General features: G+C 39.6%; 1 protein-coding gene across 5 annotated transcripts in view; it reads right to left on the reverse strand.

Annotated features, from left to right (window-relative positions):
* The window catches only part of VGLL4 (vestigial like family member 4), a 184396-nt gene that overhangs the window by 27286 nt on the left and 144260 nt on the right, over positions 1 to 12850 (reverse strand). Inside the window, exon 1 of one of the 5 annotated variants that reach the window (XM_007500240.2) lies at positions 4689 to 5233. The exons of the other annotated variants lie outside the window; for them this stretch is intronic. Coding sequence (XP_007500302.1) covers positions 4689 to 4702 — 14 coding nt within the window. The 5' untranslated portion in view covers positions 4703 to 5233. Of the gene's footprint in view, positions 1 to 4688; positions 5234 to 12850 lie in introns of those variants that run through there. 5 annotated transcript variants of the gene reach the window in all.

Raw genomic sequence — 12850 nt, forward strand, 5'->3', positions numbered from 1 at the left:
ACAAGCAAACCTTCTACTGTTTGCTTTATTACAAACTAAAAGAATTCTTCTCACAACTGGGCAAAAGCAGCCAGCCCTAGTTTCTAATCCCTACGTGAGAAAAAAATCAAATGAAATAAAAAAGATGATGTGTTTCTATAATACTTTATAAACTATACAGCTATAAATGTCAGCTCCTATCGTTATTAGCCAGCATTTACACATTCAGAGCATGTTGATATTAGAAGGTAGTTTAAAATTATCAACTAACTTGACTTGAAAAGTTGATTCAACAAATGGAAGTGATTCAACAAAAACTTAACAAAGACCAGGAAACAGGTTTAGGAAAAAGCCATCCCCGCCTTCTCTCTCTACTTTGCTGGCAAAGTTTAAATAACAGAGCTAAGAGTACAATGGAAAGTACTCCTAGAACTGCCATTTGGAGACCTGGCTTCCAGGACCCACTTAGCCACTTACAAGTTATGTGACCTCAGGAAAGTCACTCAACACTTCTGAACCTCAGGTTCCTCATTTACAAATGTAATGTAATGTAATGTATGTATGTATGTATGTAATGAATGAATGTAATAATGCTTATCTCACAGAACTGCTGCTAGGAAAGCAGTTTATTACAAATTTTTATATATACATATATATATATAAAAACAACTTTTTCCTCAAATAAAAGCATATGTGTGTATTAAACAAACTAAAACTTTTATTAAATATAAACAGCTATCAAGTGTACACATTAAGAGAGTTCTCCAGGTTCTATTCTTCAAGAATGTACTATGGTTGATGAGCTATATATATTTTCTTTCACTTACTGGTTGACAAAGGGTTCATCAACATGGGCCTTAATCTATGGCTGATGACTATAAAGTTTTATAAAGGAATATTTTGATGTTAACTCAGGTTAACACAGACAAAGACATGTTTTAAAGGCAGATCTTGAACCAATCCTCTTGGCTTTGAGGCTACCTCTTACCTTCCATCCACCAAGAAATATCACCTCTTTTTCTACATCAAAATAAGATTTAATCTATTTCACTTGTTGAGAATTTGTGTTTATTCAGACAAGCTGGGATGAATGCTGTTTTTGCAATAGCTACAAATACAGGACTTGCTGAATGAATCAATCAAGGAAACAAAGTTGTGTTTAAATTAATGAACATAATAAATTGATTTCAATCAAACTTCAAAGTGTGTATTTACAGATAAATACTGGACACACCTCCCCAGATACCTCCCTCATCTCATATCAAAAAATGGAGGGACCTTAAAGGCTGGGCCCCATGGAGCAGAGATTCTAGGAGATTTTAGAAAACTAGAAAAACACAGACTAAGGGCAAGAAGGTCGTCACTGAGTGGGCTGTACGAAGATTTTTTTTTTTTTTTAACCACAGAGATTCTAGAAAACTGTCTACCAAGTCAAGAGTGCTGATGAGCTCCCTAAGCTGAAGGCATACCCACAAATATAAAACCTGAAGAACTGAAGTACCCTGACTACAATAATTCAACTAAAGTAAATCCCCCTAGAGACTCCTCCAGACAACACAGAAAGCCTGCTTTCAGTTATTTTGTTTCCAATATTTGAAATTAATAAAACTAAGTTTAAAAAAACCTCACACTCAATCTATTCAGGATGAACTTCTCAAGTTCTTAATTAGTAAGCTTTTACTGTATGGTATTATTCAATCTAAAAGGGATTTCCTTTTAGGATTTCCTACTATCTGGTAGAATGGGGGGGGGGGGAATGGAGAGGGAGGCAAGAAAGCCAACTTACCTTCACCATTTTATAGACAGGCAGATGGTTCAGTGGATAGAACATGAGGCTTAGAATCAGTAATAAAGGGGTTCAAATCTAGCCCCAGACACTTACTAACCATGTGACCCAGAACAAGTCACTTAACCCTGTTTGCATCAGTTTCCTCACCTATAAATTGAGCAGGAGAAAGAAATGACAAAATATTTTGTCAGCTTCACCAAGAAAAGCCCAAAAGTGGCCATGAAGAATCCAATACAACTGAAACAATAACTAAACAAAAACAAGATGCTAGTATTGACAACTCTGAAACAAGTCAGAGAATCCTAAATTAGTATCTGGCCTCAGACACTGACTAGCTGTGTGACCCTGAGCAAATCATTAAATGTCTGTCTACCCAAGTTCCTCATCTGTAAAACAGGGATAATAATAGCACCTACCTCCCAGAGATTTTTAGGATCAAATGAGATATTTGCAAAATCCTATGCAAACCATAAGGAATTGCATAAATGCTTGCTATCATCATTATTGTTAGTTGCACCATTTATAGCAAGTATTTCATTTCTCTAAGTCTTGGCTCCTTCCTTAACTAAATGAAGATGTTAATACTTCACCTACCTTACCAAGTTGTTGATAAAAGAATCAAGTTATTTAATAAAACAATTACTTAAACTAACTCAAACAAACGTCTATTTGTCAAGTACCTATTTCTTAATAAAATAATGTGAACAAAGTGCCTTGTAACCAAAAAGGGCTACATATTATATTTAACCCACATTGAGAAGTGTCCTAAAAAAACCAGCAAGATAACTCTATCTGATGGAAAAGTAGTATTCCCCAAAAGGTTATTTCAGAACTTCAGACTCTCTAGCAGACTGTCAATTTCTTAGTACTGTACCACAAGCAACATTTTTCAGGGACCTCCAAAGAGCCAATGCTGTGAATAAAGTATTTGATTATCCACTATATTGGAACTACAGAAACATCAGTTCTTACCATTTAATTGGTTGTATTATTTAGAACTAATTACCCAGGTCTTGAGTTATTCTGGCTGCCACAGCTTTTCTCCAAGCTGCTTGCCTTTTGAGCAGCATCTTCCTCATAGCAGAGGGAAAAAAGGAGCCACCACAGTTGTTTCCTTCCTTCCTTCCTTCCTAACAGCTTTGGCAAATCATTGGTAGAGAAGGAAGTTGAAATTATTGAAAGAAAAAGTTTTAATATGAACTATAGCCTTTATTCTCCTTCTTTACCACAGAAAGCCAAAGGTCTACTGTTATCTTTGGAGCGATAGTAAGAGTTCCAAAAAATAGGTCTCATATCAAAACTCCGCTTTTGACAAGAACAGATCAAATAATTTCACCAGGGAAACACTCCTGAATTTAATTCCAAATTAGGAGTAAAATGCAAGGTATTGTAGAGTTGTGAGAAAAAAACAACACTGGGCTTGGAATTATAAGACTTGGGTTTGAATCCTGGCCTTCTCTGTGACCTTGAGAAACCCAATTCACCAAGGGGCTTCAGCTGAATAAAAGGATTAAACTAGATTATCAATAAAAGTCTCTTTGGCCTCAACATCCTATCATCAAAGGATGATAAAATTAAATAAAAGCAGAAAAATGTTTTGTTCTATCATCAGCTTAGCTCACTCAATACATCATCATCACACATTCCGAATTTGACACATTTGTTGTTCAGTGGTGACCCTGTGGACTATATCACCCCAATATTGTCCATGGAGTTTTCTTGGCAAAAGAAGTGGAGTGGTTTGCCATTTCCTTGTACAGTGAGTTACTTTCAAGCCTAGCAAAGGAAAATTCTTGCTTTCATCCTGAGACTTTCAAAATTAAATTCATCCGGAAGGGGTTAATGTTAAATAGGCATCCTTTCACTGGCTCAACTAGAGCCAAGAAAATGTTTCTCAAATGATAAAAGTGGGAAAAAAACACACTAAAATTCAATTGCACTTAGGTGTGCAGGCATGTGTGTGTTCACTGACACCCAGTGTTCAAAAGCACAGAGTTGATTATGGCACATTCATTTAAAACTCAGTTTTCTCTCCCCACAACAGGGAGAAGAAAAGTTCGAAAGCTCCATGCTAGGGGGTTCCTTTAAAAGTTACAAGCTGATAAAATGCATTCAATTTCCATTAAATGGGAAAGATCTCTCTGTCTCTAATTGATCCTACACTCTAAAGCAACTCTAGAGAAATAAAGTTTCCACTGAGAGAAGTGATCGAATAACTGAGGTCAGAACCTGGAGACTTCGACTGGAACGAGCGCTTTTATGCCCCCGTTGTAATTTTCTTTGAGAATAAATACTCAACTTAAAACATACCCCTTGAGGAGGAAGTCGTGGCAGCTGGAGGGAGCAGAGAAAAAAAGCGCATTGTTCTCCCCCCAATCAACCGCCACTTGAAGACTATGCCCCATTGTCTAGGGACAGTCACATGATAGCCCAGCCTGGCAGTAACATGTCAGCCATCACCTGAAACTTTGTTACTCCCAATTCATTAAGGATACAATTACTCAGTGGGCATTAACCCTTGCGCGTTACAAAGGCTGTCGGTCCACGGTTCGCAGTCCCAAGCGAGGGAGCGCAGGAGACGGATAGGGAGGGAGGAGAGAGAGGGGGAGGAGTGGGGAGGGGAAGCACCCTTCCCCCGCCTTCTGCATGTCGGGGATGAAAGCCTTGCATCCCTGACACGGATCTGATGATGAAGCCAAGGTGCATGCAGCCAGCCGGCCAGGAGGGGATGGATGGATGGATGGATGCGAGGGAGAGCAACCACCACTGTCCCTCCTGGCTAACAAACTAATCGCCTGACTCCTTTACAGCACTTGCTGCCTCATCGTTTAAATTAATTGCAGCTGAAAATACAAGGCTGCCATCTGGTTTGAAAAAGCAAGGCTAAGGGAATGAAATGAAAGGGGGTTTGGGTACTAACCTCACTTTAATCATTGCCAAAGAGCATGAAGACAGCCCAGCGTCCTCCCACAAGAAAGCCTTGGGCCTCACAAACTTGGCAAGCCGTCTCCTGCACAGAAAGGCTGGGGAGGCCGCGGGTCCGTCAAAATAAAAGTCCCGGCCGCCCGGCCCCGCTGCCAGCCCGGCGGCGCACAGAGCAGCTTCCCCACCGAGCAGCCCGGAGAGAGCTGAATCAATTCTAGGCCTGTTTATTTAGGGAGCGCGCAGGGCCAGAATGCTGGTTCCATTTTTTATGAAGACATGCTTGCTGCTGCCCACGATACCCTCTTTCTTTGTCTGAGGCAGCTTCTACCAAAGCTCCATTTAACAATAAGACCTCTGCCCCGGGGCAGGAGAGTGGGAGGCTGGGGGCGCACCCTATCCAGGGCCCTCTCAGGAGAAGCCCGGCGGATTCCTGGCCTGGAAACCGTCTCTCTCTTCCCCCGCAGAGGAGGAGACAGGGCAAAAATCCCCCATTCCTGCACTGGGGCTGCACTTCGGCCTTACAATACTTGTGTTTTGGAAGCAGCAACAGAAACGTAGAGGGCAGCCTCCCCTCCCCCAACCCTGGGAGTCCCCACCAGCCCTTCCCAGGGCCCTCCCCTTCTCTCCCAGCAAGTATGTCAGTGAAATCCTGGCTATTGGCTCTGGAAGTCCACAAGGTCTCTCATGGAATCCCTCCGCAATTCCTGAAGCCTTCCCTGACCCTGAGCCCACCCAATCTTGGGATCGTCACTTAAAATGCACAAAGCAGTCTTTGCAGGCTAAGGAAGGCTGGGGTGTCGGCCATTCGGTGGAGGGAATACCATTTAAAAGGCAACAGGAAGGAGTTACAGTCAATCTCTGTTTCAATTACGCTTCGCTAAAGACAATGAAAGAGCAACACGTTTTCAATCCGAAATTGAAGCTCCGTTTATAGTCCAAATCCTGCCCTTCCAGAGGCACTGTCTATAGCAACAGTGTCCATAACACTCCAAATCTCCAGAGTGCAACTTTCTAGTAAATGGTACATCTGTCAAACCTCAGGAAACATCTGGTAAAATGGTTAAATAAAAGCTGTGATTTTAAACTTTTGTTTCAGAGCTTGCTTAGGGGACACAACAAGAGAATGTTTCTAAATTCATTCTAGATTTTCACTGCTTTCTGAATTGGCCCCTGGCTCCATAGCATGTAGTGCTACAATGGAAAATGTCCTTGACAACAAAGGGGGAGGGGGAGGGAGAGAGATGATCTCACAAGGCATGGTGTTTCCTAATCTTGGCAAGCCAAATCAGAGGAGTCAGACTCAACAAGCTCCCTTAGTAATTAATGGTCAGTTCAAGTAGAATCCCAGACGATCAGAACTCAAGAGAGACCTCAGAGGTCGCTGAAGATAACACTTTCATTTTTTCATATAAAGAAACTAACATCCATAGGACCAAGGTTGGTGCCAGCTAGTTCATGTCAAGAATCGAGAATTCAATGGTCCAAATAATATTTCAGCTTTACATGGAGATTTTGTTCCCCCACTTAATCTGTAATGGCTGGTCAACCTTTTACTAAAACACATGCCCATGTACACAAATGCCTATGAGCTCATCAATACTACCTAGTGAAAACTCGATATGGATTTATCAATATTTTTCTTATCAGATTCTATTACCCCACCATGTGACATCAGGCGAATAACCAATATAGTTATAAACTCTCTTCAGTTTTAATGGAGAAAAACATCCTTCATTCGTTCATTCGTCAAACATTTACTATGGATCTTTTGTGTGCAAAAACCCTTTAAGATATATTTGCAGTTTGGGCACAGATATTTCATTTCCCTCCTAAAAAGTTATACCTATTAAGATTTTTTTTAAGTTCCCATGATTTTAAAAGGAATCTTATTGCGTATCACATGCTCAGTCAGAACTGAGAATAGATTCAACCACAGGAGCTAAAATAAAACTTTTATCTCTAAGGGATTGAAGTTGAGCTTCAAGTGAATTACTGACAAGTAATAAAACTGAGAGCAGGAAATAAATGGAGTATCTCACAGGACATTGGTCTAATAAGATTCAGTTTTGTTTATGGGCTTTGATAGAAAAGGGATGGTACTTGTTCCTTTGGTCCATCAAAGTGAAAAAATATGAACTAAAAACATATTTTTGGGATAAGAGAAGAGGGAAATGGGATAAGGAGACAGTAAGGGTATACTGAGTAATGCTAAAAGTATCTGAAAAGATGATTTTGTTTTCTCAGATTTTTACACAGGTAATCATATAGCCGGAAAAAATAAAAAGTTTACATCCTTCTCTTCAATTCTTCCACTTAGTTCTATTTCTTCTACAGCAGGACAATCCTTAAAACAATGATTTTCTCTCCTCACAATCAACCCTCTTTCTGAACTCATGCTTTCCATTTCATAATTATTCCATTACACATCTGAATATATAACCTAAATAATTTTCCAAATTTTTCATTTCATTTTCATCCTTTGTTCTGGAGGATATATTTTTATTTTTAAAAGTAACTTTATTAACATCTTATTTTTATATCACCTATGTACACACAGGAAATTGTATTCTTCTCTCCTTCTCCCAGAGAGTTATTGCCTATAATAAAGAATAAAAAAGTAGAGAGGGAAAGGTTGGGGGCAGGGATTAACAAATAACAAAAAATATCTCACATTCTATGGTGCTATTCTACACCACATTGATCCCCACCTCCACCATTTAGTCATTTCCCAATTGATGGGCATTACTTTGTTTCCAGGTCTCTTAATAACTGGCATCCTTGGGGTACACACATGCTTAACAGTCAAAATGTATGAACATTGTAGTCATTTTCTTAACAGAATTACCAACTGGTTTCCAGAATAGGTAGATAGATATATTTTCAGTTAGGCAGATAACAAGTGAGATTATATTGCATTCTTCTTGTAGCTTTCCAACTTCAGAATTCACTTCTCTTATCCTAATTCCTTATAAAAAAGACTTCCTTACAAAACCTATCTGAAAATGGTACCCACATGTCACTAAACCCTAGAAGCTTATGGGAAGCTCACACTGTAAGTCAGATCTAACAAATGGGGATATTTGGGAGGGGGTGGGGTGTAAACAGATGAGAGCTCAGTCCTGCCCTGAATTCCCAAGATAACAGTTGTCAAGCCAACAAGGAAGAGAGTTGCATTCTGGTCTTAAGTTTCCAAGCCTATACTTCCATCTGGGTTTTCTTCTTTGGAGTAGGGAGAGGAAAAAAGGTCAAAAAGTTAAACAATGGTCTTTGAAGTACCTCCAGGTCTAGCAAACCTTCAATGATCCTTTTGATGTTCTCTAAACTCCTATAAGATTTATAGTCTACTCACATTTGTCCACTTATCATATACTTATCTTATAAGGCAGTCCTGGGTGGTGTAGTAAATAGAATACTTCACTCAGAGTCAGGGAGACCTGAGTTCAAATCCTACCTCAGATACTTACTGGTTCTATAAATGTGGGCATGTCACTTAGCCATTCCTAGCCTCAATTTCCCTATCTCTAAAATGAGGACAATAAGCAGCCTGCTTCACAGGACTATTGTATGGATCTAATGTGATAAGAGTATGTGAAATGCTCTGCAAACCTTAAACCATCATACAAGCATGCTTCATTCCAGCTATCATATTCTATTACTAGAGGTGAAACTACTTTAGGGTCATTCTGAAATGACCATTACTGGTCTGTTTGTTCAGCCCTATTACTCTTCACATGGTCTGTGAATTTTTTTTTCCTTGTTGGTCTTCAAGGGCATTTTTCATCATGGCATTCAATACTAGGAATCAGTCCAACTGAGAAATCCTAAAGACTCTGAAAATGACAGGGCACAGACAGAGCGTACTTCAGGGCAGAGGTCTTATTTTGTATTTATTGATGAAAAACCCACTACATATGAGACCCTGTGCTTCATGCCCTGGGAGAGAAATAAATAAGTTTCGGGTCATGCCTTCAAGAGGCTTAGAATCTACTGTGTGTGTGCATATATGCACTGTGCACAGAGATAAGTCTGATATAAGGTATTACATGTGATACTATGTATTAGTGGTGAAAGTGAGATCCAAATTGCTATAAAAACTTTGGAGGTGGACATCCATTCAAGTGGGGTCATTCCTGGAAAAAGTGGCATCAGAACTGGGACATGAAAAAAGAAAAGCACATCAATACATGGAGCTACAGACATAGAAGGTAGGAATATTTGGTTTTGTTCTTAAGAATATAGAAGCTTGGGCGTAGTAGAAAGGTTCCAGTAAAAAAGAAAAGATCAGAAACAAAGGTTTAAAAATATGAGCAAATAGTTCTAAATAATTCTGAGGAATATGATCATTCATATTAACCATGAAGGACTTTTGAGGGGAAAATGCTAACTATCTTCAGAGAAAGAAGTATGTATTGTATGGTTTACATAGCAAGTGATGACCTTCTCTAATGTTGGTTTGGGAGGGAGGGAGAGAGGTAGATAACTTGGAACTCAAAATGCAACAATAAATAAAATAAATGAATGAATGGATAAATAAATAATAGTCCATAATAGTTTTGAAAAGCCCTAAATAAGTTCCCCCATTTAGGAATGGCCTAATAAATAGGCTTAAGACCTCTTATGTGAGATCTATCCTTTTATTCAGGATTCTTCATTAAGATTTTAGGCAAATAAAATATTATTTTCCTATTATGAATCAGAGGCACAAAGAAACTCAGTAACTATTTAGTAATTTCCCAGGAAAATTCAGGGATATTTGTAAGAATTGGAACTGTAACCCAAGGACTTCTGGCCACTGCCTCAACTATTTCAAGTCCTCTCCTAAGAATCTAAACTGTTCATGGCGTGGCCCCTTCCATCCTTTCCAATCCTCTTGTTGTAATTATGCTCCTCCACTAACTGTCTGTCTGATCCAGCTCTGCTGGCCTGCATGCTGCCCCTTGCACAACACACTCCATTTCCTCTTCAGTCTTTGCACTTTATCTTTCCCCATGCCTGGAATGTTCTCCCTCCTCACCAACCCAGAGTAGCCTCCCTGACTTCCTTCCAAATTGAGCTCTAATCTCACCTTCTCCAGGCAGCACCTCCCTGTTCTCCAAGCAGCAAGTGCCTTCCCCTTTAAGATGACCCTCTGGCTATTCTGTATAGCATAAGTCTTACACATACCCAGTTATCTGTGTTTTCTTTCCCATTTGATAATCTAAGATCCAGAAGGGAAGGGACTGGTTTTACCATTCTGGTATTCCCCAGGGCCAAGCAGAGTAACTGGCTTACACACAGTAGGGGCTTAGTGAATGCTTTTGGACAGACTGACCCTAATCTCAGAAGCTCAAGAATTGCCTCTTCCATGCTCCTTCCTGATGCAAAGGCTGGCAGTGATGGAAGAATGTGGGTAGAAGCAAGAGGTGTTGCACTTCCCAGTGGTAAGAAGTCGCAGGTCCTGTGAAGGGAGTATACTTCTTGAGAACCTGCACTGAATCTCTAAGAGAAGAGAGGAATAAAGCAGGAAGCAAAGAAGCAGTGTAATATAATGTGAAGAGAGAGCAGAGTGCTAACTACTGTATCGATCCCAAACCGGCTATATTCTCTCTGGCACCACATTCCTATCTGTGGAGATGATCTCCAAGGGCCTCAAATCACCTCTCCTGGTTTAAAATCATCATTTAATTATTATTATTTAAGCACAAGCAGCAGTTTCATAGGGAACCACTAGAGAGAAAACTAGCCCTGACTATCACAAGGCTTGTTGAGAGGCAACATGGAACAGCCCCTAGACTAGGCATTAGCAGAGAGGTCTCGAGATCACTTTAAGGAAGAGACCTTAAAATTCATTTTGACCTACTCTATTTTGTTTTATATATGAGGAAATTAAGGCCCAGAGGTTTAAGTGACTTCCCTGTGGTATCAGAGAAATCTGACTCTTCATCCTCTCTCTCCAAATTCATTTTTCTTTTCTCTTATCCCACCTGGATTGGAATTTTTGCTTCCTACATTTACTGGCTATTTAACCTTAGGAAGTCACTTCACTTCTCAAAATTCAGTCTCATCATCTGTAAAATGGGAATGATAATAATACCTCCAAGCACTTATTTCTCACAGGTTACTATGAGGGTCAAATGAGAGCATGTGTGTCAAGTACTTTTGTAAAGCTCAAGGCTTTATATAAATGCCAACTGAATTAATTTTTATTATTGTAATGATGAGTACATCTTTATTGAAAGCCACTCAAAAACACATTTTATATTCCTAATTTAAGAATCTAAAATGCAATGAATTGTACAACAGCTTCATTTATAATTTGAATTTTTGAATCAGGGTTCATCTTTCCTTTTATCAATCATTTCCCAAGTGCCCAGAGCACTGGAACTGGAGTCAGGAAGATTCATCTTCCTAAGTTCAAATTTGGCCTCAGACACTTAATAACTGTGTGACCCTGGGTAAGTCACTTAACCCTGATTGCCTCCGTTTCCTCATCTGTAAAAAATGAGTTGGAAAAAGAAATGGGCAAACCACTCTTTGTCAAGAAAACCTCAAATGAGGTGACAAAGAGTCTAACACCATTGAAAAAAATGTCAGAAGCACTTAGTAAATACCTAATTAGGTGCCAAGTATTATGTTAAGTGCTGGTCTTACAAAAACAAAAATGAGTTTCCATCCTCCAGGACCTGTCTTTTCTTTTAAATATTTTATGTCTAATGTTCCATATATGTGTAATATATGCATAAGTCTATATGGTGTCCTAAAAGAGTACAGTTTTCTATTATTAAAAGCTTAATATTGCATTAAGATTGAGACACTCTGTGTACAATCACTCACCAACAGACTTATTTAAGGGGACAGCTGGGTGGCTTAATGGATTGAGAGCCAAGCCTAGAGATGGGAGGTCCTAGGTTCAAATCTGACCTGAGACACTTCCTAGCTGTGTGACCCTGGGCAAGTCACTTAACTCCTATTGTCTAGCCCTTCTGCCATGGAAGCAATACACAGTATTGATTCTAAAACAGAAGGTCAGGTTTTTATTTAAAAAAAAAAAAAGACTCGGTTAAGGAGGAAAAAAAATTAGTAAGTCAAGAGAATACATCAATTCAGTTGTGAGATTTTCTATCACTCCAATTTCCAGGGGCATATCAAAATTTTCTTTTTTGTCCCATTTTATACTAAGTCATTATTTCACTAGGGATGGGAGCTTAAGTCAAAGATCCAGCCAAAAGGTTTCTTCTTCACTAGAAGTGGAAGAAGTGCCCAAGCACCACCGGATTCTATTAAGTTAACAGCCAGGATAAACTGTGGGAAGAGCATCCTCTCACTTCTGAGTGGCTCAGACAAACAGCACCCCCTGATATTGACTTATCAAGCAATCCAGCCCACTCCTGGAACTCAATTTCATGGAGTCCCTATTCTAATCCATCAATATCATTTCTTAAATGGTTCCAGCGATGGGAAGGTAAAGGGGAGAGGAGTTCAAACAAAGGATGACAACATGATTTGATTCTTTTTACTCTGCAGAGCATTTAAGACCGTCAGGCTTGGAGGCTCTAGTCCAGAATCAGGATACCCTATTTGGCAGAGCTGATAGCTACTGCCAAACCCAGTATATTACTGCATCATTAAGTTCTCTCATTGTGCTTTGGAGACAACCTAGGAAGAAACTTCAGGTTGAAGAGCCTTTCGACAGTGGGGTGGCAAGAGTGTGGGTTTGTTTTTGTTTAAAAAAAAAATCAAGACAATGCAAAAAAGCAGGTCACTAACCAAGTCTACATATCAAACCCTTCCCTCCATACCTTTCTTTTCCCTGTGTTACCAAACAATGTGCCTGGCCCAGACTGTTTTAAAAACAAAACAAAAAACAAATTCTGCCCACAAAAATCCCATCAAGCTGAGTATAATTCCATGTATTTCTCTTAGTGTCCAGGCAATACAGGCAATAAGCCTTGGGGAGAGGGTGAGGTGGTTTGTTTTTTTTTTTGTTTTGTTTTGTTTTTTAAATCATCCAGATTGGGGCTCTTCTCTCTAGCTCTTCTCTCTAGCCCTTCTCTGCTCTTGCTCTCCTGAAGGTAATGGTACTTGTGGGCTCTTTGAGCGATGAGTGGCTCCACAGTCTAACAAATAAGAGGCCTCAGGAGGTCACAAAAGCAAAAGCAAGATTAATCTCAGGACTTG

The sequence above is a fragment of the Monodelphis domestica genome, chromosome 7 (genome assembly GCF_027887165.1).
Source record: "Monodelphis domestica isolate mMonDom1 chromosome 7, mMonDom1.pri, whole genome shotgun sequence".
NCBI classification, from domain to species: domain Eukaryota; kingdom Metazoa; phylum Chordata; class Mammalia; order Didelphimorphia; family Didelphidae; genus Monodelphis; species Monodelphis domestica.